The sequence below is a fragment of the Heteronotia binoei genome, chromosome 5, assembly GCF_032191835.1.
Source record: "Heteronotia binoei isolate CCM8104 ecotype False Entrance Well chromosome 5, APGP_CSIRO_Hbin_v1, whole genome shotgun sequence".
In the NCBI taxonomy this organism is placed as follows: domain Eukaryota; kingdom Metazoa; phylum Chordata; class Lepidosauria; order Squamata; family Gekkonidae; genus Heteronotia; species Heteronotia binoei.
Window position 1 is genome coordinate 68663143 of NC_083227.1, and position 25855 is coordinate 68688997.

The 25855-nt window shown below is 41.2% G+C and overlaps 1 protein-coding gene across 4 annotated transcripts in view; it reads right to left on the bottom strand.

Moving 5' to 3' along the window:
* SUMF1 (sulfatase modifying factor 1) overlaps positions 1-25855 on the bottom strand; it is a 102565-nt gene that overhangs the window by 40994 nt on the left and 35716 nt on the right. For all 4 annotated transcript variants that reach the window (XM_060239582.1, XM_060239581.1, XM_060239584.1 and 1 more), the window contains exons 4-7: positions 19863-19945; positions 10304-10426; positions 8508-8622; positions 3060-3173 (exon numbers count right to left, since the gene is read on the bottom strand). In XM_060239582.1, coding sequence (XP_060095565.1) covers positions 3060-3173; positions 8508-8622; positions 10304-10426; positions 19863-19945 — 435 coding nt within the window. The remainder of the gene's footprint in view (positions 1-3059; positions 3174-8507; positions 8623-10303; positions 10427-19862; positions 19946-25855) is intronic.

The window sequence follows — 25855 nt, forward strand, 5'->3', positions numbered from 1 at the left end:
AAGACCCCTAGATCCTTTTCGCACATACTACTGCTAAGACAAGTCTCCCCCATCCTATAACCATGCATTGGATTTTTCCTATCTAAATGCAGAACTTTACATTTATCCCTGTTAAAATTCATTTTATTGATTTTAGCCCAGTTTTCCAGCCTGTCAAGGTCATCCTGTATCCTGTTTCTGTCTTCTTCTGCACTCACTATGTCACGTATTATGCACACATTATGTCAACAAATTTGGAAAACGCAACAGTGGCCACAGAATTGGAAAAGGTCAGTTTATATTCCAATCCCAAAGAAGGGTAATGCCAAAGAATGTTCCAACTATCACACCATTGCACTCATTTCACATGCCAGCAAGGATCCTACAAGCTAGGCTTCAGCAGTATGTAGATCGGAAACTACCAGAAGTTCAAGCTGGGTTTCAGAGAGGTAGAGGAACTAGAGATCAAATTGCCAACATTCACCGGATTGTGGAGAAAGCACGGGAGTATCAGAAAAACGTGTATTTCTGTTTCATTGACTATGCTAAAGCCTTTGATTGTGTGGATCACAACAAACTGTGGCAAGTCCTTAAAGAGATGGGAGTACCAGACCACCTCACACGTCTCCTGAGAAACCTGTATAAGGGTCAAGAAGCAACTGTCAGAATGGGATATGGAACAACTGATTGGTTTAGAATAGGAAAAGGAGTTCGACAAGGATGTATATTGTCACCCTGCTTATTCAATTTATATGCAGAATACATCATGCAGAATGCTGTGTTCCTGTGCATTCCTGCTCAAAAAAAGCCCCTTTTCAAAGTATTTACAATATCTATTTTTCTACTGGTGCCAACATAACATGCACAACCCTCTTATTACTGATCTGTGCTAGCTCACATTAACTCAGCTTAGAGGGAACACTGGTTGCCAGTCTCCAAAGTTCAAAGTATTTTATAGTTGTAGCCATAGACCACAACAACCCAGCAAACCTACCAAAGTATACAGTTTACTTCTAGCCATAAAAATTAAAACATTTAAAAAACCTAGTAAAATACAGAACTATGAACAAGATTTAAAACATAAATAATAAAACAATGTGACAGAATGAGACTAAAACAATGTGACAGAATGAGACTTGGCCAAAATTCTTGTATGGGTGGCTGTGGTTATCTTCTTCCTTATTTTTGTTGCTAAAAAGATTAGAGTAGCCACCTTAAGAGTAAACATTTGGAATGGCATTAGCCAATAAAAATTTAATACATTCCTCTTCTGATTTAAACTTTGTGAGAAATTGATTTAGCAGTTTATTTCGAATGGGCCCATAGAATGGACAGGATGGAATACAATGAGCAATATCTTCTATCTGGCTGGAGATCCCTCAGAATTACAACTGGTCTCCAAGTAAAAGAGATCAGTTTCTCTGGAGAAGATGGCTGCTTTGGAAGTTGGTCTCGATGACATTATACCTCACTGAGGTCTCTCCCCTCCCGAAACACTTCCCTCCCTAGGCTCCACTCCCCAAATCTCCAGGAATTTCACAATCTAGAGCTGACAACCCTACCTAAAAGAAAGGTGAGAAATGCACAAGCTCAGTATTCTAGGAGAGACTGTCCTAAATCAGGCCCTGCTTGCTGACTGTTCTGACTTCTCATAGCAAGAGAACATGGACCAAGGCCTATCAAAAGATCTCAATTAATGGTAACAGAGGGGCCCAAATATAGAGATTCTTGAAGAAGCATATTGCACCCAGGCTATGAAGACCTTTAAAAGGACAAAAGTAGCCACTTGAACTAAGCCCCAAAGCAAACGTGGAGGTTTTGCAGTTGCCCCCATAGAGATTGAGTAACATTTTGCCTCACTACACCAGGCAGGAAATAGGCTGCGGCACTCTGAACCAGTGGAAACTTTGGAAGAATTTTCAAGACACAACCCCTGTAAATGACTTGCAACAGTTGAGCCTCACAGTTATTTGGCATGGATAACCACAGCAAGATCCCAGGACTCAAAGAACAGACATAGTCATCACATGTAACTGTTAAAAGGCAGTCCTGGCCTTTTCCAGAGGCAGCCCTAAATTAAATATAAATGCAGTCTGTACAATCATGAGGAGAGGCGCACCTGCTCTGTCCGTCATACATGACCACCCCAAAAAGGATCCTTGGTCTCCCTAGTATCAGCAGTTCCAACTTTTCTGGATTGATTCTCAGTTTACTTAAATACACAAATGTTTCCAGGCAGTTTTATCACATGATGTCCAAACAGTTATCGTTTTCGCACACAGCTAACCTTGCAGTCACAATCCTGTTCCCTCCGCAGCGTCCAGTCGGATTTCACACCCTCTGCGCTGGAGTTACAGGAAGTGCCGTGGTTTTTGCGTAGCAAACGTAAACCGCTAAAACCCAGTTTACATTTGCTACACAGAATTTGCGGCACTTCCTGTAACTCCTGCGCAGATGGTGGGAAATCCGACCGGATGCTGCGAAGGGAACAGGATTGTGACTGCGAGGTAAGCTGTGTACGAAAATGGATCAAGACAGTAGCTGTGTGTGTGTGCTCACACATATTAGAGAACGCGGAGTTGGAAGCATGTTATGGAGGAAAGGCAGCTGGAGTTACAGAAGCCACTGTATCTAGATTTCTAGATTTCTATGTCCTGGACTCTGGGCAAAACAAGGATCAGAGAGAGATGTATTTTACCTTGGAAACAAATGCTTCAGAATACTGCAGGTATGTTATTCCAGGCAGTTTTATCACATTTTTAAACATCTGCTTTTACCATGACATCACAATTTGTCAGATATTTTACACATTGGTTGAAAAAAAATTAGTTACACTTTCAGTAATAGCAGACCTTGCAATGGACTGTTTTCTTCCTTGACAAATATTTGCTACAAATTTGGGGTCTGAGAGGAACTATGGGGTCTGAGAGGAACAATCTGGAACACCCTCCCTCCCCATCCTTCCCTCCATCTTTTGATGGGCTCTCAGGACTTAAACATGAGTTATGCATAGGGGTTTAGTTGGAGGCAAAGCGAAGAGGCATATCTTCCATCTCACTTATTACTAACAAAATACTCACCGGGTTGTATGTTTCATCCGCAGAATGATTAACAGCCCACCAATCTGATGTCCATTCCCAGGAATTTCCCACCATGTTGTACAAGCCATAACCATTTGGAGGAAAAGCAGTTACCTACACACACACACACACCAAAAAAGAAAAAAAAAGAAAAAGTATCATTTGCAGTTTAATGCTTCAAGCACCACTAGATTAGTCCAGAAAAAAGCAGGGGAATGCACAATCAACAGCCAGGGTGGCTGAACTTTCTTAATTCAATAGCCATATAGAATAAACATCAGATGTTTGATAGCCACAAAACATGAACATCAGAGAAGGGAGGGAGGGATGGAAAGAAAGAAAGCAACTTTAACTTTAAATGCATTATCCAAGCTGCCAGCCGGCTTGGCTTGGAGAAGTGATTTCAAGAGATAGATAAATGCCTTCTCCAAACTGGTTGACGGGGTGGTGGGGGCTTCAAGAGCCATACAATGAGTGTGAAAGAGACACATGTGGCTCCCGAGCCAGTTTAGCCACCCTTGATCAATAGGCTGCTTGTTTTGGCTCCCTTTCTCCTCAGTCTCCCCATCTCTCACTTTTATTACCTTTCCTGGCCTGCAGTCCTTGTCTAAAGCTGCCAGTTGCTCTGAGTGTCAAGTAAAGGATAGCTGGGCATTTGCCTAGTGGCTTTTTTGTGTGTATTTTTTTAAACCAGGCCATATACAGCATGATTCATTGAGTTAATTTCGGTCTCCCCTTTTGACCCAACAGCATTCCTGAGGCAATTTACACAGATTATTAGTCAGAAAACCATAAGGTCAGACTCCTGTCCTCACTGAAAAGATTGGCCTTTCCCTAAATTAAGCAAGGAGAACACATTTTCTTGAGATCCAATGAATACCTATTGTTTGGCAAGAGTCAATCATTTCATATGCTAACTTCATTCAGCCCTTACATCTGTATTCTCACCAATCCCCCAGAAGGGTCCTATGTCCTTATTTGACTTGATTTCTATTTGGAATAACAGATTAGGAGAGAGAATTCTACATAGCCAGTTGCCCCACTTCCAAGAACATGATGCTGTAAGGTGGCCTCCAAGCTTGAGAGGAGATGGATGATGTGTAATGGCAGTCTCAATTACTCTCAGCATTCCACAGTTAAGAAGAGTACATCTGCCCATCCATCTCCAATGTTGATATATTTATTTCCTTCACTATGTCCCTCCCCCCACTCCCTGGAATTAAACCCAAACAAATGGTGACCATATAAACTAAATTTATTATTCTAGTTTGGTCCTTCCTTGCTTCTGTTGAACAACTTTAACGTTATATACTCATTTGCTGCTCAACCTCTACCTCTATGTATTGACTGGTAACTTCCATTTTGCTGTATCTGGAGAAGTGCATGTGCATGCTAAAGCTAATACCTTGAACAAAACTTTGCTATTCTTAAAGGTGCCACTCGACTCAAACTTAATTCAAACATTTCAACAGATCAGCTGGCAGCATTCCCACCATTACAAACATTCTTTATTGAAAAGAGAGCGTGCATTGCTCCTGAAGAACAAATACACAGATATTCATCTGGACAAAAGACTTAGTATCTACCTCATAACTTTCAAAGCCTTTCCCCCCTCACCTATTGTGAAGCTTCCCCAGTTCTGATCATCACTTTTCCAGCTCCTCCTGCAATATGGAGATCGTCTTCTTCCTCAACCAAACCCATGCTATTGCTCACCTTATTGTAGCAATCATAAAACCTAAGTAGAAAAACCTTGACATTTTTCTTGCTACGTGACAGTGAGTGCCTCATCTTTATGGATGGAAACAAACTGCTTGAGTGAGTTTTAAAAATTATTAATTTGTTTACAGGTCCAGTTGTTCTGTTATAAAGTGCAGCCATTCCAACCCTGACATTTATCATGGAGTGGGTGATTAGTTGCAAGACAATAGCAGTGAAGTAGCCGGATGTTTCTCATCAAAGTGTCTTGTGACTGCATTGATGGGAACAAGGCTCCCAACTCACAGAGCAAGTAAGATTGCATTCTAAATATGAGCCTTGACTATGCAAATTGAAAAGGGTCTTCATCTTCTTTCTTCCCAACTAATTCCTGCTTTTATCTTCCTTGTAATCAAAATTAAAGAGTTAATGGCTTATGATTTTTTTCAAGATTTCAATATTCACACACTGATGGGACAAACCTCAGAGTAGTAAGGCTGAAGGTTATTACATCCAGAAAAGAAACTAAAGTGAAAAGGAATGTAGAAACTTGCAATCTCATCACGAAGGCTCCTTTCTAAGACCACTTCAACAATAATTGAAAATGAGAAAGGTAATCTCTCAATTGACTATCTCATCTAAGAATTGGCAGTAAACACTGGTTGTATATATATTTGTAAGCGATATACAAGAAGGCCACCACACATTTTAGAAAACCGTTAATCTTCCAAATATGTTGTTACATGGTGCTGGGGTTACTTTACTTTTTTTGCTGTTGACATAGGGTCACTTATAAAGGAAATGTATCCATCTTGATCTGCAACTGCCTCTCTTCCTCAGAATTCATCAGAACTAGCCTGTTCTTCTGTACATTCTTCAACCTAATAATCTTAATTGACAAAACTGTTGCATGAAACCACACAATTTCGACATTTGCCCTTTCTCAGTTGTCAAAAACTACAATGCTGAAGCTCAAAGCTTATCTGGGAGAAATCTGAATGTTACAAGAGCCAAGATTTAACAACTCTCTTTAAAGACTTACTGAGAAACGTACAGTAATAGTTCAGTGCCCTAAAAAACTGTGGGAGCTGCTTTCCTCTACTGGCTGTACAAAAACAGCAAAACAAATTAACTCTTCAGCTTTGGTTCCTTGGAATCAAATTTCATAAAAGCTTGGGTACAGTATGAACTCATGAAATTTCATGAGCTATCACCATTCTAAGCTCATGAAACTCCTTCTACATCTTTTCTCAGGGGCTTACACTTTAAAGTTATAAGAGAGCCTGGCTATGAGTCACTAAAATTAAAAGGAAATGCCTTTGCTGGTGACAAAGAATAGAGAATGGCTATTTCTTAAGTTTTCAGTTGTTTCCTCCAAAGACCCCAGAGGAGTGCACATGGTTTCTTGCACATTCATTTTATCCTTACAGCAAGGTTAGAGTTGCCAGGTCCCTCAGACAAGCCGATGGGGGTGCACTTACCAGGAGCAGAGAAGGAAAAAATCAAAAATAAATCCCTTGAACTGGGGAGAGGGGCTCCAAACCAGGGGATTCCCTGCCCTCAAATGGGGACTGGCAACCCCAACTGCAAGGTTAACCTTAGACATACGGACTGGCAGAAGGTTTCCAAAGATCTTCCTCCTAACACCAGTCATTCACTTTCCCAACTGAACCAGACATTCAATCCACTAAAGTCCTTTGTCTTCTGAACTGGGAAGACTGGTTCAATGCCACCACTTGTCCTTCTGCCTTCCCCTTTGTTTCAGCACTTCTAAGGTGGATCTGTGAATAGAGCAGGTAGCAAGTTTTCTTCAAGAATTCTCTTCTGGACCAGACATCAGATTTGATACACTTAACTGATGAAGCATTCATACTAAAAAACACAAGACAGCTTTGGCTATGGGTGGTATAGAAATCAAATAAATAACAATAATAATATTAATTACATCCAGCAGAAGGAAGATGGCATTTTCACACTGATCAATGGTGGATGAAGAAGTAAATTCTGGAGACCAATTCTGGCCCACCTGAATTAACTGCCTGTAAGTTTCTGATCCCAATTCAAGGTGCTGGTTTTAACCTACAAAGCCCTATACAGCTTGAAACCACAATACCTGTCAGAGTGCCTGTCCTGGGCTCAATCTACCCAGATACTGACCCTTAAGTGATAGAGATGGATCACTCCCAAGCTACAAACTCCCAAGCTCCTTCAGGGGGCTATGACCCTGTCTACAACAGGCTGAACACATACACACCCATCACCTACTAACAGCATCTCAGCCTGGTCTGGATTGAATTTTTTAGCCCTCATCCTGTCCATTATCATAGCCAGACATCAGTTTATCACATCCACAGCCTCACCTGCCAATGCCAAAAAGAATTTCTCTGTGTGTCAGCAGCCTCTGGAGCCTTCCTCCAGGTGTTATACAATAAAATATTCAGGCTGCTTTTGGCTTTTTGTTGGTGGCCCTCTGCCTTTCGAACAACCTCCCTGCTGTGGCCCAACTGATGCCTAATATTTTATTCTGAACAAGAGTTCAGTTCATCAGATGCATGTAGTGGGTCCTCATGGAGCAGATAAAAATTATAAATGGGGGGAAAGCTGCAAGCAGGGCAGCAAACTTTGATTTGGTGAGGACCTATCCCAGAACCAATATAAGTCAAAGATCCCTATACAACTTGGGACACAGTCTGTTAGGAAGGCAAATACCAGGTTAAGACAGCATACTGTGCATGTCATCCACATCCCGATGGCAACACACTCCAAAACTCTGGATGACCCCACTCAGCATTTTCATATAGATGTTAAATAACACGGAGGACAGAACAGACCCTTGGAGAATCCATGAGGCTGAACAATATCCCCCAAGCACCACCTTCTAGAGACAGCCCTCCAAGTTGCAGCAGAACCAGAAACTTAAAACCAGATAAGCCTGCTTTATCATACAACCCATACAAAACAGGTATCGTGTGGTTTTCTGTAGTGTACTTTGAGATCCCATGCTGGCATCTGGGTATTCAATGTAGGTCCTGCGTCTGGAAAGGTTGAGTTGAAAGACCACTGCACTGCCCATTATCATGATGTCCAGACTTCTGGGTTCTGTCCTGATGTTTTTACAACAAAGTACTGGGCTGTATATACCTGATCCAGTTAGCCAATTTTTCTTTACATCCTTACTATTACATGTCACTTATAAAAGATACATGGTGCTGGGGATCTTTTGAAGCAATATGAAACTGTGCATGCAGCACTAGTCCTACTCTAAGTGTCAATTCTGCACTGTGGTTAATACTGTCAAAGGCAGGATTTGTGCAGGAGATGAGAGAGAACATATAAGCCTATGGCCCCTTCCAGCTCTTTTAATAGAAGTAGATTAGCAATATTAGGTTTGTACCAGATCTGTAATGGACAAGACAACCCAGAGGTGGGGAGGTATTCACTGAAAAAAGTCAGGACAAAAAAACCCCACAGAATAACTGCCTTCCTCACAGACTGTGTCTCAAGCTGCACAGGGATTGTTGCCTTATATTGGTTCTGGGATAGGTCTTCACCAAATCAAAGTTTGCTGCGCTGCTTGCAACTTTCCCCCCTTTCATAACTTTATCTGGTCTGTGAGGATCCACTACATGCATCTGACAAACTGAACTCTCATACAAAAGAAAAGAAAAGCCTGCCACAAGACCCTTTTTGCATGCAGGAGGTTATCCATAAGCTCTAGGGACACTGCTAGTCTGCTTCACTCATACTTACAGGTGCAGTTCCTTTGTATCCATCCTCCTCAGTATTGCTCATGGGGAATTCTCCCTGCCAGATATTAGCATAGTGCTGACCTCTTGGATGAAGCTTGTTCCCCCATGGGAAGAGTCTGTTGAAAGAAACACAGACAAATGTTACCCAGGAAAACATCCAGGCTGTTTTTGGCTTGGAGTCAAGAGGAGATCAAAGATAAGAGGAGCAAGCAGCTACCAGTTTCAAAGGGGTATTTTTATATATCATTTAATATGAAGCTATGTGCTGCACACAGAGCGATGCTTTAAAAAATAAGATATGTTCAGTATCCTGTACTTATATGGTAGTTTTGCCAGGCAGCATTGCAGATGTGTATATTATACAGCAACCCCCATGGATCTTGCAAGAAAACTGTTCCAAAATCTTATCTCCAAACAAAAACAAAAGCCAGATGTTCAAATGTGCCATCCTAAGCATCCTTCTAACTCCACTGATTTCTATGGACAGGGTATAATACTGTTTAGGATAGGACTGTAAAACTATAAATACGGCTGTAAAGATTAGGCCCTGGGAGCCTATACAAATCTTATTGAACAAGATATAAAATTAAAAACTGAGGATGGAGAGAGAAAAGGGGACTACAGATTATCCTTGTAATTTAAGGATTTGTTCTTAAATGAGGATTTATCCTTGCAAGGTAGCTTTAAAAAACAGAGAAGCAATTACTGACTACATTTGGGGATTATAAATCAAAGACAAGAGATTTAAGATACAAGTAGTATGTCATGTTTTTATAGCTTCCTTTTTGATATGTAACATAAATTGTAATCCTATGTCATCTAATGCATCTCTAGCGGACACAAAGATCCAAGGGCATGTATGGAGTGGGTTTGAAGTTCTGTTTCTTTGAAATGCAGGAGCTCGTGCCTTTTCTTGGTTCTCAGGCAGGTTATGTTTCACACACAAAGCTTGTGCTATTTCAAAATAATCACTGACGATCTTTAGAATGTTTCAAAGAGAGTCATTCTGACCTCCCGGCCAATTCAGACTCAAAACAGGGTTGGGGAAACATGACAGGAGAAGAATCCCTATTCTTGCAGCAAAATAATGGAGGGGGGGCATGATAATTGGAAAACCCAGTTCCCTTGAGTTCCACCTACCAGAAAAACCTGAAAAAAATATTGAGAGATAAAGACTACACATTTGCACTCATGCTGACAGGGAACAATGGCAAGAGAAAAAAACATGCTCTTGGAAAGGGAAAGCTTAAACTGAAGTGAAGGTACATGAACACTAAATCTTGTGACAAGTGAAATGTGAACCCAGTTTCTCCTCCATTGCCTAGGATGTTTTCAGCTTCTTCTAAATCTAGAACTCCCACCCCTTTCACCTAGGGAATTTTAATGTGCCTCATCCCCCCTCAACCTTTTCTTATTAAAATTTAGATACAATAATGTTTCCTCACATGGTTATTTATCATCAGAATATGAAATAGATTCTGGCATGCTGGAAAATATGCCTGGACACTTCTCACCAAACAGGAAAACAAAGAGCCCAATTTGTCTCAAACATGAAAGACAAAATCCTTTTACTTTTGTGAAAGGAGAGATTTTTTAGATTCGGCATTTGAAAAAAAATCTCAGTTTTCCATTTAAATAAATGAATAAATACGATTTATTTGAGGGCTGCATGTCACCTAATTCTGATCTATGCAAAAGCTGAGACCAGCAAAACTTGTGAGGGAAGGACTCTGTTCCTCATTTTTGTCATCAACTGCGAAAGGATCTTGGGGGGGGGGGAGGAAAAATGGTAAATACCTGTTCTCAAGGCCCCCTCGACAGCTGTATTCCCATTCAGCTTCTGTTGGTAGCCGTTTTCCTGCCCAAGTACAAAATGCTACAGCATCATTCCAAGAGACATGAAGAACTGGATGATCTATTCTGAGACACAATAAATTAATAGAAAATCAATGGAAATGAAGACAACCAGCTTTGGTTCAAATCCTGAATAAAATCAGAACTTCTTGCCAAACCAAGAAATTGGCAGACACAATACAGAGTGCACCAACATATACGTCTAACAAAACAAAAGTTAAAACTTTCTGAATGTTAGAATTCTAGCTGTTGACTAAAGTACTTACAAGATTTGAAAAAAATAAAATAAAAACTCAAAACCCAATGAAGTCAAAAAGCACCGCAATTCAGAAATAGTGTTTAGGCAAAGTGGGATGAAACAGCAAAATGTGAGAAAGAATTTGTGTGTGTGTTTGTGTATTCCAAAGTAGAATTAAAATACACTATTAAAAGGCATGAGTCCCTAGCTATTAGTAAAGGTCATAGCAACACATTTTGAAGGATATTTGAAACTGCCTTCTGCTTTGTTTGCACAGCTAAAATAAGATGGCAAATATGATTTTAATGAGTTTGACAATTCCATCATGCTCATTGATCTGCTAACACTGAAATCCTGAAAAAGTTGTACTTGTTCCACAAAGTACAATTACAATAACCATCCCATGATTTATATTAATGTACTGAATCCTGGAAAACCCTTCAGAAATTCACTGGTGAAAGAATTCTGAGAGAACTATGACTGACCCAGGCCGCGGTCATACTCACCATTAAATCCATCCCTAACCCGTCGCTATTATACCCCGCAGATTTTTTACAATGAATTTCCTGATCAGACATCCCTCCATTCTTCAGTTCTAAGCAGCGTTGGTCCCGTCGCTGGTTGATCAGAGGTCTCAACTGGATCTCATTTTTTGAGATGGCATTCCACACTCGCGCAAGTGCAGTACATGGGATATTGTGCTTGGTTGGGGGTTTTTTTTAAAGGTGCCAGAAAAGGTGGGCGATCTGCCCCCCCCCCCCAATTTAAACACCCAGAAAGGAAGGGGAAGCCCAGGAGTTCTCTTTACTGTCTCTCCGCCTGGCGGAGAGACAGCAAAGGTGGGTGATCTTCCTCCCCCCTCCATTTAAACACCCTGCCGTGGTGTTTAAATGGGGGGGGACACGGCAATTCTCTTTGCTGTCTCTCCACCTGGCGGGGAGACAGCAAAGGTGGGTCATCTTCCTCCACTGGCAGGGAGACAGCAAAGGTGGGCGATCTACCCCTCCCCCATTTAGGAAAGGTCCCCTTTGCAAGCACCAGTCGTTTTTGGCTCTGGGGTGACGCTGCTTTCACAAAGTTTTCATGGCAGACCTTTTACGGGGTGGTTTGCCATTGCCTTCCCCAGTCATCTATACTTCCCCCCCCCCCCCAGCAAGCTGGGTGCATATTTTACCGACCTCGGAAGGTTGGAAGGCTGAGTCAACAATTGCTGGCGCAATGATATCATTTGGAGTGGGCTCTCGCAGGGAAGTGGATGTGCGCTTGCGACGAGTCGGCTATAATAGAGTGTTCAAACATAGAAAGTACGCGTGGGAGTCGTCGGAAGAATTCTTATTCCGGATTTAATGTACTATCAAAAAAGTCCATGTCTCAGTCATGGCAGTTCGGGACAAGAATGAGCCAACGACCATTGCCAGATGCTGATGTTTGGACAACCGCATAAAATCCGACATGCATCTGGCTTTCATCCATGCCCATCTCGTCATTTTATGTATGTTTGACGTCGGCCCCAGGGTCACCAAGTAGCTGCAGTGTGGAGAAGTGGGGAATCAAACCCAGTTCTCCTAGATTAAAGTCCGTCACTCTTAACCACTACATCAAACTGGCTTTTTTGATCCATATTTTTTATCTACCTCTAATCTTTGATACCACAGATAACATCATGCAGGATCCAGTCAGACAAATGTGCCACATAAAGTTGCTCTGGGATGGGAAACTGCAGTCGCCTGGAAGTCAGTTGTAACCCCCAGAGATCTCTAGCCACCCCCTGGAAGTTGGCAACCCTAGCAACACACCACCTATGTAGGTGGATGTAGGGACCTCAAATTATGAACTATAAGTAAGAGCTATAAGGATGAAGACTATATAGGATTATTTGTTCCCCTGGCCTGCCTCCTATGTATCCAAATTGGCAAAACGTGCGAGATCTCATATTTTCATCTCCCTCATGTAACTCTTTGCCTTCTTGCTAATTTCTGTTTCTCCATCACCATCCTGATACACGCACTGTTTTTATTTATTTATTTACTTTATAGCCCACTTTTTTCCAATGGGGTCCTAAGCTGCTTACATCATTCTCCTCTCTTCCATTTTATCCTTACAACAATCCTGTGAGGTAGGTTAGGCTGAGAGAGCATGACTGGTCCATGGTCACCACAGCAAATTTCCATGACAGAGGTGATTCAAACCAGAGCCTCCTACGAATGTTAAAACTATAGACCAATTTCACTACTGAATAATGATTATAAAATATTTGCTAGAATTCTAGCGGAACGACTCAAACAGCATTTAAACATTTCTATTCAGGAAGAACAAGCAGGTTTTCTCCTTAGGAGGCAAATAAGGGATAACATCAGAAATGTAATAGACATTATTGAATACTATGAAAAACATCCAGAAAAGGAGGTGGCTTTATTTTTTGCGGATGCAGAAAAAGCTTTTGATAATCTTAACTGGGACTTTATGTTTGCAGTGATGGAGAAAATGAAATTAGGAGATGATTTTATAAGGATGATTAAAGCAATATATACAGAACAACAGGCAAAACTCTGTGTGAATACTGACTTAACTGAACAACTGAAGATCAGCAAAGGCACAAGACAAGGTTGCCCTCTATCTCCGTTGTTGTTTATAATGACCCTAGAGGTCTTGTTGACTCAAATTGATGAAGACAGTGAAATAGAGGGATTGAAGTTGAAAGGTTTTTCCTGTAAATACAGAGCCTTTGCAGATGATGTGATGTTCATTAATAAGAACCCAGTACACTGGGAAAGATTTCAGAGTTTATTTGGGCGGGTAAGAAACCAAGAATCAAAATGAAAATCTTAACAGATGCGAAAGAAAGAGGCGGCTTCCAATTACCTGATTTAATGCTATATCATGATGCAGTTTGATTGGTATGGATTAAGGAATGGATGACTTTGATCAACAAAAAATTATTGGTGCTAGAAGGACATGGAAATATCTTTGGCTGGCATGCGTATATATATTACGGGAAAGAGAAGATGGATGGGTTTTTTTCACATCACTATATAAGGAGGAGTTTGCTGAATACTTGGAAAAAATATAGTAAGTATGGAGATGAGAGGAAACCACTTTGGATTGTGCCAACAGAAGTAATAAGTATGCCGCAAAGTGTAAGGGAAGGGAAATGGGTATCATATGAACAACTGCTAAAGTTCAAGGGGGGCAAAGTTGAAATGAAATCGGTTGAAGAGCTTCAGGACAAATTTGATTGGTTTCAGCTGCTACAAATTAAAAGCTTGATAGAGAAAGACATGAAGAGTACAGGTATAAGACGAGAGAAAACAGAAATGGAGAAAATGCTGTTTTGGCGAGAATGAAAAATTGATCTCAAGGATGTATAAGCTGTTATTGAAATGGTCTACAGAAGAGGAGGTGGTGAAGCCTCAAATGATTAAATGGGCGATTAACTTTAATAAAAAAAATACAGATGGAGACATGGGAACACCTATGGAAGAATTCAATGAAAATATCAACGTGCTATATAACATAAAAGAGAACTGTTTCAAAATGCTGTACAGATGGTACATGACACCTAAAAAGCTAACAAAAATGAGTAATCAAGCTTCAGATAGGTGTTGGAAATGTAAAAAACATGAAGGTTCTTTCTACCACATGTGGTGGACTTGTGAAAAGGTGAAACAATTTTGGACAATGATTCAACAAGAGATCTCGAAAATCTTGGGTTATAATATTAGGAGAGCACCAGATGTCTTTCTGGTGGGATTACAAAGGGAAAGCTTTCCGAAGCAAGACAGAACATTGTTGTGGTATTTGCTTTCAGCTGTGAGAACATTGTATGCACAAATGTGAAAGCAAGACAGAATACCTGAAAAATGGGACTGGGTCTTAAAGGTTCTTAACTGGAGTGAAATGGACAAACTTACTAGAATCTTAAAAGACAATAATTTGGAGAAGTTTAAAGAAGACTGGAGTAAATTCCAAAGTTACATGGAAATACAATGGAGGGTGAAGAGACATTTAGTAGTTTATGACAACATTAACTGAACTTTAAATGATAAAGAAGAATCGTGATTATTGAGTTAGTAGGATATAGTTACATGGTAATTATACATATATGAGTTAAAATGAGATTAAGACTTGATTTTATAACTATGAGTTTTATGTTTAATAAGTACTAAGTGAATGTTAGAGAAAAGGTTAATGAAAGATAACTCTGTGTAAAAATTTTATAATGGTGAAAAGATATTTAGTAGTGTATGACAATATTAATTGGACTTTAAATGATAAAGAGGAATTGTGATAAAAGCATTAGTAGAACATAGTTATTTGGTAAATATATATATGAGAGTTAAGATAAGACTAAGATAGGTGGAACTCTGGAATTGATTTAATAATTATGAGCTTTGTGTTTAATAAGTACTAAGTGATTATTAGAGAAAAGGTTAGTGAATGATAATTTTTTCTTTCTAAAGATTTTATAATTGTGAATTTACCTTTAATATGCTTTTAATTTGTTTTAAGTACCGGCGGAGGTCATGAATAAGAGGAGTGGGCGGGGAGGAAAATATGTAAAGTATTGGAGGCACATTGTGAGTAGGCACATTGATGAACACGGGTTATTGAGGAAGACTCAGCATGGGTTCTGCAAGGGAAGATCTTGCCTCACTAACCTGTTACATTTCTTTGAGGGGGTGAACAAACATGTGGACAAAGGAGACCCAATAGATGTTGTTTACCTTGACTTCCAGAAAGCTTTTGATAAAGTTCCTCATCAAAGGCTCCTTAGAAAGCTTGAGAGTTATGAAGTAAAAGGACAGGTCCTCTTGTGGATCAAAAACTGGCTGAGTAATAGGAAGCAGAGAGTGAGTATAAATGGGCAGTCTTCGCAGTGGAGGACGGTAAGCAGTGGGGTGCCGCAGGGCTCGGTACTGGGTCCCATGCTCTTTAACTTGTTCATAAATGATTTAGAGTTGGGAGTGAGCAGTGAAGTGGCCAAGTTTGCGGATGACACTAAATTGTTCAGGGTGGTGAGAACCAGAGAGGATTGTGAGGAACTCCAAAGGGATCTGTTGAGGCTGGGTGAGTGGGCATCAACGTGGCAGATGAGGTTCAATGTGGCCAAGTGCAAAGTAATGCACATTGGGGCCAAGAATCCCAGCTACAAATACAAGTTGATGGGGTGTGAACTGGCAGAGACTGACCAAGAGAGAGATCTTGGGGTCGTGGTAGATAACTCACTGAAAATGTGAAGACAGTGTGCGTTTGCAATAAAAAAGGCCAATGCCATGCTGGGAATTATTAGGAAGGGAATTGAAAACAAATCAGCCAGTATCATAATGCCCCTGTATAAACAGATGGTGCGGTCTCATTTGGAGTACTGTGTGCAGTTCTGGTCGCCGCACCTCAAAAAGGATATTATAGCATTGGAGAAAGTCCAGAGAAGGGCAACTAGAATGATTAAAGAGCTGGAGCACTTTCCCTATGAAGAAAGGTTGAAACGCTTGGGACTCTTTAGCTTGGAGAAACGTCAACTGCGGGGTGACATGATAGAGGTTTACAAGATAATGCATGGGATGGAGAAAGTAGAGAAAGAAGTACTTTTCTCCCTTTCTCACAATACAAGAACTCGTGGGCATTCGATGAAATTGTTGAGCAGACAGGTTAAAACGGATAAAAGGAAGTACTTCTTCACCCAAAGGGTGATTAACATGTGGAATTCACTGCCACAGGAGGTGGTGGCGGCCACAAGTATAGCCACCTTCAAAAAGGGTTTAGATAAAAATATGGAGCACAGTGGCTATTAGCCACAGTGTATGTGTGTATATAAAATTTTTTGCCACTGTGTGACACAGAGTGTTGGACTTGATGGGCTGTTGGCCTGATCCAACATGGCTTCTCTTATGTTCTCTTATGTTCTTATTGGAGAAGTATATTTGAATTTGAATAGACGAATTTATTTCAATATATTGCAAAAATAAAAAGTTTGGTTAAAAAAAAACCCAGGGCCTCCCAGATCCTAGTCTAACATTGTAAATACAACATCAGGTTGTTTGTCGTGGTGCAGTCTCAACACGGTCTAGTGTCCTTATTACCATAGTTATTTGTCTGATTCTGTTGTTCCTTGCACGACATACAAGTTCAGTAAAGTCATTTATTAATATGTGTTTGGAATTTTCATTATAGATTACAATCAGGAACCCATAAGGACTTGTGGGGGGAATTTAATTTCCCCTCCCCCCACTGTTTCCTCTTTCTTTTCCCTGAAATACCCCCATAACTTCTCCTTTTTTTCTGCTTCCTTCCCATACAACAGCCAGACTATCTTTATCTGCTCTTCTGTCATCAGCTTCCCCCAGCAGCTTCTGACTAGAAGAAAAATTGGCACATTGTATAGGAGGAGACCCTCATGGACTTGGGGGGGGCGGGTTGGGCGGCATCTCACTTTCCCCTGTATACCCCTACACACATTATTTCCCCTTTTACTCCTCCTGGCAGTTTCCATACCTGCCTCACCCTTTCCTGAGGAGGAGATCGGATTTATATCTTGCCCTTCACTCAGAGTCTCAAAGCAGCTTATAATCTTCTTCCCTTCCTCTCCCCACAATAGACACCTGTGGCATAGGTGGGACTGAGACAGCTCTTTTGAGGACTGTTCTTTAGAGAACAGCTCTGAGTGAACTGTGACTGACCAAAGGTCACCCAGCAGCTGCATGGGGAGGAATGGGGAATCAAACCTAGTTCTCCCAGATAAGAGTTCGCTGCTTTTAACCACTACACCAAACTAGCTCTTTTGATCCATACTTTTGATTTACCTCTAATCTTCAGCTACATTTATTATTTATTTATTTACTTCATTTATGCCCCACCTTTCTCCACAGTGGGGATCAAAGCAGCTTGCCTCATTCTCCTCTTCTTTTTATCTTCACAACAAACTCATGAGGTAGGGTAGGCTGAAATGTAACTGGAACAACATCACCTACTGAGCTTTCATGGCAGTCTGGTGATTTCAGTCTGGGCGTCCCGAACACTACACTGAAGGTCTAACTTGTATACCACGCTGTGCTGGCTTTCATATTATGGCTGTTGTTGCAGACTAACAAGCAGCTAGGCCTAGCTAAGTCATGTTAGCCAGTTGGTATCAAGTCACTTAGTGGTTGATGCCAGGACTGGCCCTGATAAATCCTCCCACAAAGTCCAAAGCAGCCCTGGAAAGGGCCTTGCTTTCCCCCACCCCACCCCCCATGCTTTTCACAGACAGAAACCAAGCCTAGAATGCTGTGGCTGCCTTATAACAGCTGCAAAGAGAGCTTCTAGTATTAAATCTACAAGTGCTCCTTTTATTATTTTGGGGGTGTTTTTAACTCCATCCCCCTCTCCCCAAATATATGTTTTTAGATTTGTCTGCAAACCGGAGATACTTTCCAGGTATGTAAAAAGACCTGTTCATTCACAGCTTCAGTTACTGGATTTAACTATTCTGAGATCTGGCCAATTGGCTTAGATATATATGATATGGTTACAGAAAAACTGATTAATGAGCTCACAACTTATTCCCAGGTCTGGGTCATAAACTTCCACAGTGCATTGCTACAGGGAAAAGATTCCTAAGAACGTTGTTCAGCATTGATTTTGACCTATTTTTTAATCCTCTCATGGTCAACTAACATTCCTTCCTTCCCACCAGATAGCAAATGATTGAATCGTCATGAGGAGCTAGTACAGGATGATGTGGTCAGATTACCAGCTTTGAGGGAATAAATCTTATTAGTACTCTTTAAGGCCATTTTATATGTGGTTGTTTCTAACACATAGGCTTTATTTCAAGGGGGGAAAAGAACATATACTGTAATGCAGAAATGTATAAATAGTTTTTGTGAGAACAGAAGTGGGGGGTTGAGTCAATCATTAGAATGAACATTTCCATGAACTTGTGAAGGCTTTGATTTGTCTCCCTGTTCCATAAATGACTCCCTGTGGAACCAATTTACAAAAACCATGATGGGCGCTTTCATTTTAATAATACAAATAACAGGATTAAATTTATACTGGTAATGTGATCCAAAAGAAAAAGATGGTCATTTATTCTACACCTCCTGGCTTGGTATATCAGAACTGAAACATTACAGCTCAATAAAGACCAAGAAAATCACTACAGTTCCCACTTCCAAGCTGTAATTGTAACTTACAAAAACAATATCTGCCGTTTTCATTTGCCTGTTACTTCAGTATACTTGGCCATGCCATGGTTCCAAGTTGGTAGATTCCAAATACAAAATAGCAGCTCTGTTAAGGACAAAATATAAAAAGAACTGTGCATTTCCTATCCTCTTCAACAACTGTTCCCACACAGATTAAGGTTGCTAACTTCCAGGAAAGGCCTGGAGTTCTCCTAGAATTGCAACTGACTCCACACTTCAGAGATCAGTTCCCCTGAAGGAAATGGCAGCTTCAGAGGGCAAACTCTATGACATACAATAGATTCTAGTTGACATCCCTCCCCAAATTGAAACTTCCAAAGGCACTGCCCTGAAATTTCCACAAATTTAACTAATTTATACCCTGCTTTTCTCATGGAGTCCCAGGCAGCTTATAGCATTCTCCTTTCCTCCATTTTATGCTCAGAACAAGCCTGTGAGGTTGGTTAGGCTGAGATAGTGTGACTGGCGCAAAATCACCCAGCAAGTTTCCATGGCACAAGTGGGGATTCAAACCTGGGTCTCCCAGATACTAGTCTGACACTCTTAACGGCTACATCAACACTGGCTCTCCATTTGCCAGGCCAGAGTCAGCAGCCCTAACACAGATGGTTTTTCTGTGGAGTACTGGAGATGTTTCCAAGCAGAAAATGAATTCTTGAACAGATGGCCCTCACAGCAAGCACTACACTCATATTTCTACATTGTGTGCATCTACAAGGCAGTGTGAACCAAAGATATTAATAATGTACAAGGCATAGCACTGAACAAGGCTTCACTAGGCCAAAATTACTTCACACAATAACAACCATGTCTACTATACACCTTGAATACTTGAGAGCAAGATGGAAGGAAAGCACTGGAATCATAGTGGTCAAAAAACAATCAAAAGTAAATACCCAAGGTACACAAAAGCAGAGTTTGTGAAGCAGTTTCTCACTAAATCTTTATCCTAGGAGACAGAGTAAAACATTTGTGCATTCTGCATGAATTATGAAATGGGCAAGCTTCTCCAATTTTTAAACACACATCAGGAGCCCAAAGCATCAGAGTTGAAAGACATTAGCTGTCTGGATCTCACCGGTTTGAAATATCAGAATCAGGACCCTCGGGGTGCCTCCAATTAGCTCCTTTAACAGGCATCCACCAGGGAGCAGCTGCAACCTAAAAACAGGCAAGAAGAAAATTGGATGTTCTGCTGTACAGACCAATGTAGATCATTCTAGAAGGAAGATGCTGTGCTCAAAGCATAGCTGCACCATTTTCTTAACTAAATGGCTTTCAGCTGGTGCCTACTGTCTCACTGATCACAACATCACAGGTTGTAGGCCAGACTGAAAGCCAACCAAAAGAAAGCCCATGCCCTTGAGAAGCAAGAGACTGAATACCAGTGAGCTATGGCACAAGCTTCCCTCCTAAAGGTCATACAAAAATTGTGCTCTACCTGACTGAAACAAAATCTTAATTTCTCGATCACCTCTGATTTCCCCCTTCAACATATGCTGCATTGTAAACAGTATTTATAAGCCATAAGGAAGCAGTGTCAAGAACATTGTTTGGCTTTAGTCTTCTCTCCCCATTTGATGGGTTGGTAGGGTTGCTAACCTTCAGATCCGGGCTGGAGATCTCTTGGGATAACAACAGATTTCCAGATGACAGAGATCAGTTCCCCTGAAGAAAATGGTTGCTTTGGAGGGTAGACTTTATGGCATTACACCCTGCTGAAGTCCCTCCCCTCTCCAAACCCTGCCCTCCCTGGGCTTCACAATTCTCCAAGTGTTTCCCAAGTGGGACCTGGCAATCCTACAGCTTGGATCCAGCAACGTGTAAGCCAGGGGGTGGCCAAACTGTGGCTCAGAAGTCACATGTGGCTCTTTCACACATATTGTGTGGCTCTCAAAGCCCCCACTCTCCTGTTGGCTGGCTTGGAGAAGACATTTCTCTCTTTAAATCACTTCTCCAAGCCAAGCCAGTCAGCGGCTTGGAGAAAGCATTTAAAGTTAAAGTTGCTTTCTTTCCTCCTCTATCCCCCTCACCATCTATTTTCCTTCCTTTCAGCTCTCAGACATTCATGTCTTGCGGCTCTCAAATATCTGATGTTTATTCTATGTGGCTCTTATATTAAGCAAGTTTGGCCATCCCTGGTGTAAGCAGTTCCATTTGTGCACGCAGCAGTACAATAGCTTTTTCTCCCAAACTGCAGCCCTTAAATATAATTTTTAATGATATAACAACATGCACAGAGGACAACGAAACGTATCGGTGGTTCACATGGTTTTATACAATTTGCTTTTGAAATTGCATAAAAAAATACTCTGGTGCTTTGTTTTGCACACATTGAGTCATTTTAGTGCTTCTGCAAGTGTGCATACAAAAATCTTCCATGGCTGCTTAACTCAACATGTTGGTTCTAAGCCTTCCCAAATATATAAGGATTTCCACACATGATAGCTTTCACTGACTTTTTGTAATCTATAGTACAATAGGCTGTTATATGATGTGCTTCAGTTTTCACTGTATGCTGCTCTGATAGTTACAGAAAAAAAGCAGGATACAGGCTTTCAAACAAACAGATGCCAGTACTCCGTAAACTAAAGCTTCCCATCATGCTGCAATGTTTTTTTTGTCAACAGAACTACTTTTAAACTCTTTCCTACTTTCATCCCTCAATGGTCTTGGAACAGAACATTTACAGCATCATCACTGAACAGTACATGAAGTACATTCCACAGTTTGCTCCTGGAGGTTCAGATTTTCTTGCCCTGCGACAACATTTAACTGAGGCCAAAACCCAACCTTCATGCAGACAATCTCTTTCAGCTAATTAACTGGCTCATCATCTTCCGATGTATTGTTTTGGACTTCCAGCAGATAAAGAGAGAACTGCCACAAACGTTTCCCAAGCACTTCGTCACCATGATGAGTTGCGCTGCCAAAGTATTCTTGGTGTTAAGTCATCTGAGACAAAATGGCTTTTTGAAACGGCAAACTATAATTCTACTTCTCACTATTAAGAGTAATCAGGAGGGAAAACACATGTTAAGAGCAGGCTAGCATGTGGCAGGCCTCAGTACATAGCTTGGCAAATCATGTGTTTTACTGAATACATAGCTGTAGGCTGCCATTTTTAAGGAATACACTATAAGAATAAAGGAGATTTGGCTAGCAACCATAGGTTACTGATATTCAAGTGCTAGTTTAATAGAACTTTCCCTCAGTAAAAACAGCAACAGTTCTTGTGATGAAATTTGTTTTCTCCTGGGAGGTTCAAAATGAGCAAAGACTCCATTTTGGTTTAGTGGTTAAGTGTGCGGACTCTTATCTAGGAGAACCAGGTTTGATTCCCCACTTCTCTACTTGCAGCTGCTGGAATGGCCTTGGGTCAGTCATAGCTGTCGCAGGAATTGTCCTTGAAAGGGCAGCTACTGTAAGAGCTCTCTCAGCCCCACCTACCTCACAGGGTGTCTATTGTGTGTGGGAGGGAAGGTAAAGGAGATTGTGACTGCTCTGAGATTCAGAGTATAGGGTGGGATATAAATCCAATATTATCATCATCATTGCACATTTTAAACATTTTTTTTCTCTATGGGAAGAGAACAAGTATGGGAAGGAGAAGGCTGCACAATTGCTTTCCAAATGGCTCAATCTTCATTCAAATGCTAATAGATCTCACAGGAGAAATAATGGGTGAGTCAAGATCTACCCTTCCTCCTAGCAGGGAACAAAGATTTGGAGGGATAAAATCCTAGATAATCACCAGGAAGAAACAGCAGGAAATGCTTTTCTGACCTGACCTGGTCAGGGGATGGAGAAATAGACATGATAAAAATCCCTTACAACAGGAAGGAGGGTTTTTCCCCTTAGGTGTGGAGTCCATAGGAGGACATACACTTGAAGGGCAGCCATTGACCATATGCTTACCCTAAAGAACTGGAGCAAACTTCAGAGTAAAGGCAACTCTACAGAGATCTAGAAGTCTTAAGCTAAAGAGCCTGTCCTATTTTAACATCTGATAGGGCATATACAAAGAAGGGACAGAGGAATTGTGTTTTTAACCATTTATTTTGTATTCCTTGCTCATTCTGGTGCTGTGCTAAAACTATGTTTGTGAACATTTTCTTTTTAATAAATACCTTATAACTTTTGTTGCTTGTAGCAGTTCTCTGTACCACATAGACCTCACCATCTTGGGCACACTGTTTTAAAAAGCATGCCAAGGGGAAGGCAAGTGACCATTCCTCCAGGGGCATGCAAGGCAGTAAACTGTCCCAGTGGTGACCAGGCACTGGGCAGCAGGAGACACAGAGGCAAGGCCTCAGAACTTGGAAGTGAAGCTGGAAGTCCTGACCCTCCCAGTGAGCAATTCCATACAACAATAGTGGAGCATTAGCAGAGAAAAAGAATGGCTCTTCAGGTGTTCAGGAAAAACCCAGGAAGGCAGGGTGGAAACAGAGCCTACAGGCCAAAGCAGGCTCATTCCACCACAGCTATCTACCAGAAATTACCCAATACCTGCCTAAAATTAGAAACTTCTCCAGAAGTTTTCATCCAAATTTATATTCTGTTCTTAAAAACTACATTCAAATGCTATAATTGACATCCTGCAGAATGCAAATTAATATTTTCCCATTCAAATAAGGCGGGTTCAAACATGTCTTGGGGCTTGGGTTGCCAACTGCAGACTGGGAAATTCCTGGAGATCTGGGGGAAGAGCTTGGGGAGCGCTTCAGCAGAGTATAATGCCACAGAGCCCACCCTTCAAAGCAGACATTTCCTCTAAAGGAACTGATTTCTGCGATCTGGAGATCAGCTGTAGATCTAGGATCTATCTGAAGGCTGGCAACCTTAATGAGGCCAGGAATTCCAACCTACCTTAGCAAACCCCTTGGCAAACAAAAGCTTTTACTAGTAGCAAGAGACACCATTTGACCTCTTAGAGACATTGCAGCATAAAAGGCTAACCTTGAGGCTCCTGTTAGTTGAGCTACGGTTAACTTGGACAAATGGATCATGCAGCTACTGAGGGAGTATCAAGCCACCCTGCTTGAATAACTGACCCCCTATCAATTTCTTTAAGCCCTTGGCAAACAATACCACCTCCTCGCAACCTCAGTTTTTCATCTGGGAAATGGAAATGATAGTGACAGATCATGACAAAGAAGGAACCATCGAGGGGGAGCCAGTCACTCTGCTCAACAAACTCTGAAGCTTTCTTCCAGCCAGCCTAAGGAGATTTCTGTCACCTTAAGTGGCTTCCATAGTAGGAAGTCACATTTTTATTAAGGCTTCTTAGTTCGGATGAAAGGGCTCAGTCTTGGCTGAACACCCCATTGTCTCTAAACTTGAGCCTTAAAGCTAAAAGGAGGCTGTGGTAAATATTAATATTTTCTCCTACATTTACTGGCCTCATATTTTCTTTCTATGACAGCCCCTGCCCCCAGTCTCTCTGTATTCTTATAATATGCGTCTTTATAATGCAGACTGCAAACCAACTTGTCTTAAACGAGAGAATCTCTCAGCTCCATGGACCTCCCAACACCGTCCAGTATTGCCTCGGGGTGATGCTTCACAGATGGAGGCTCTCTGATCTAGAGACTCAAATTCATACTTTGTACTATAATAAACAGCAGAGGCCTGTCATTCTAGGCAGATAAGAGTCCCCGAGAGATGTGCCAAGTATGATTCACAGCGCAGAAACACTGCTTTATAGGCACTGTGCCTCCACCCTTTCAACCAAAACTTCCAAGTGCCAAGTCAATGATTTAGCAACATCTTCTAAATATGCTTCAATCTGCTCGTTCCCAAAATAAATCAGTTGTCCAAGGCTTTGATTTTTTTTAAACCCTAAGAATGAGGGGAAACCTTCTAATTCTTATAAAATTAATTAGTGTAAAGGCTAATGAGGTGAGGGATACATAAGAGCCCCACATACTTGAATAGCACAATCTTTCACTTCCATCTAAAGAGCTGAACTGGTTTCAACATACCCACCATTCTCATGCTTTGGATCAAAGGCAACACGATCCACATCAGTAGTAGCAGTAGATGTAGAAGAACACAAAGCAGTAATACAGATTATGAGTTGGAGATAGAAAAGTAATGTTTTATGAGTATCTTTGGACATTAATGACATGTACTGGTAACAATGCACTTCCTGAATTTGTCTAGTTCATTAAGGCTTTTCTAGTCCAATCCTATTCTGAACTCTCTCCAGCGATTCTTGCCTTCTCCCTTTGAGAGTAACAGAACTCTTTGATTTATGTGACTAAGTCAGTCCATAGGTTCATTCAGCTGAAAACTGTGTCTTGGCTCAAATGCAAAGGCAAATTTATTGATACTTTAGGCTTGCTCTCATGATTCCTCTTACTTACTGCATTAGATACCGGGTACACCACAAGGCAGAGATTGCCATTTTGGTTTTGTATTATTTTTAGTATGGTAATCTTATAAACCCTCCTGACCAAGTCTTGTAAAGGAATCAGTGCACTCATCTTGACAAGTTGTGAAGTTATTGTCAAGCCTCCTTTATGAACAGTAGTATTTTTTGAAAAAGTCCACAGCTGTTAAATCACAAGAAGCTTGTATTTCCATAAAAGAAATAATTTTCCGTAAAACCTATTTATCTTCTGGGCAGTTGTATAATGTCTCAAACTGGCAGCAACATACCAAAAGCTTGTGAAATCAAATTATCATACACTTTTTTTTAAGGGAGGCATCTCAAATTTGACTTTTCCAAATTTGTCTTCTTCTCTCCACCCTTCACCTGAAGACTTGGGAGTTTGATGTGAAAAAACATCTTCTAGAGCAGCATTTCCCAATGGCAGGGTTGCGACTCAGCACCGGGGCACCCAGGCCTCGATCCTGGGTCTCGAGGCCTCCCACCGACCTCCCCCCCATGGCATCGCGCTGGCCCCTGTGCCTCCTCCTCCCTCCCTTCCCCACGCCAGATCAATTTTGGGCTGTGTAAAGCCCTCCATCCCCCTCCCCTGCCAACCACCTTGTCAGCGGGGAAAATAGCGTGTTCCCTGCGCTGATTCGCCACTCAGGCAGACGGGCGGCAGATGGAAGAGACAG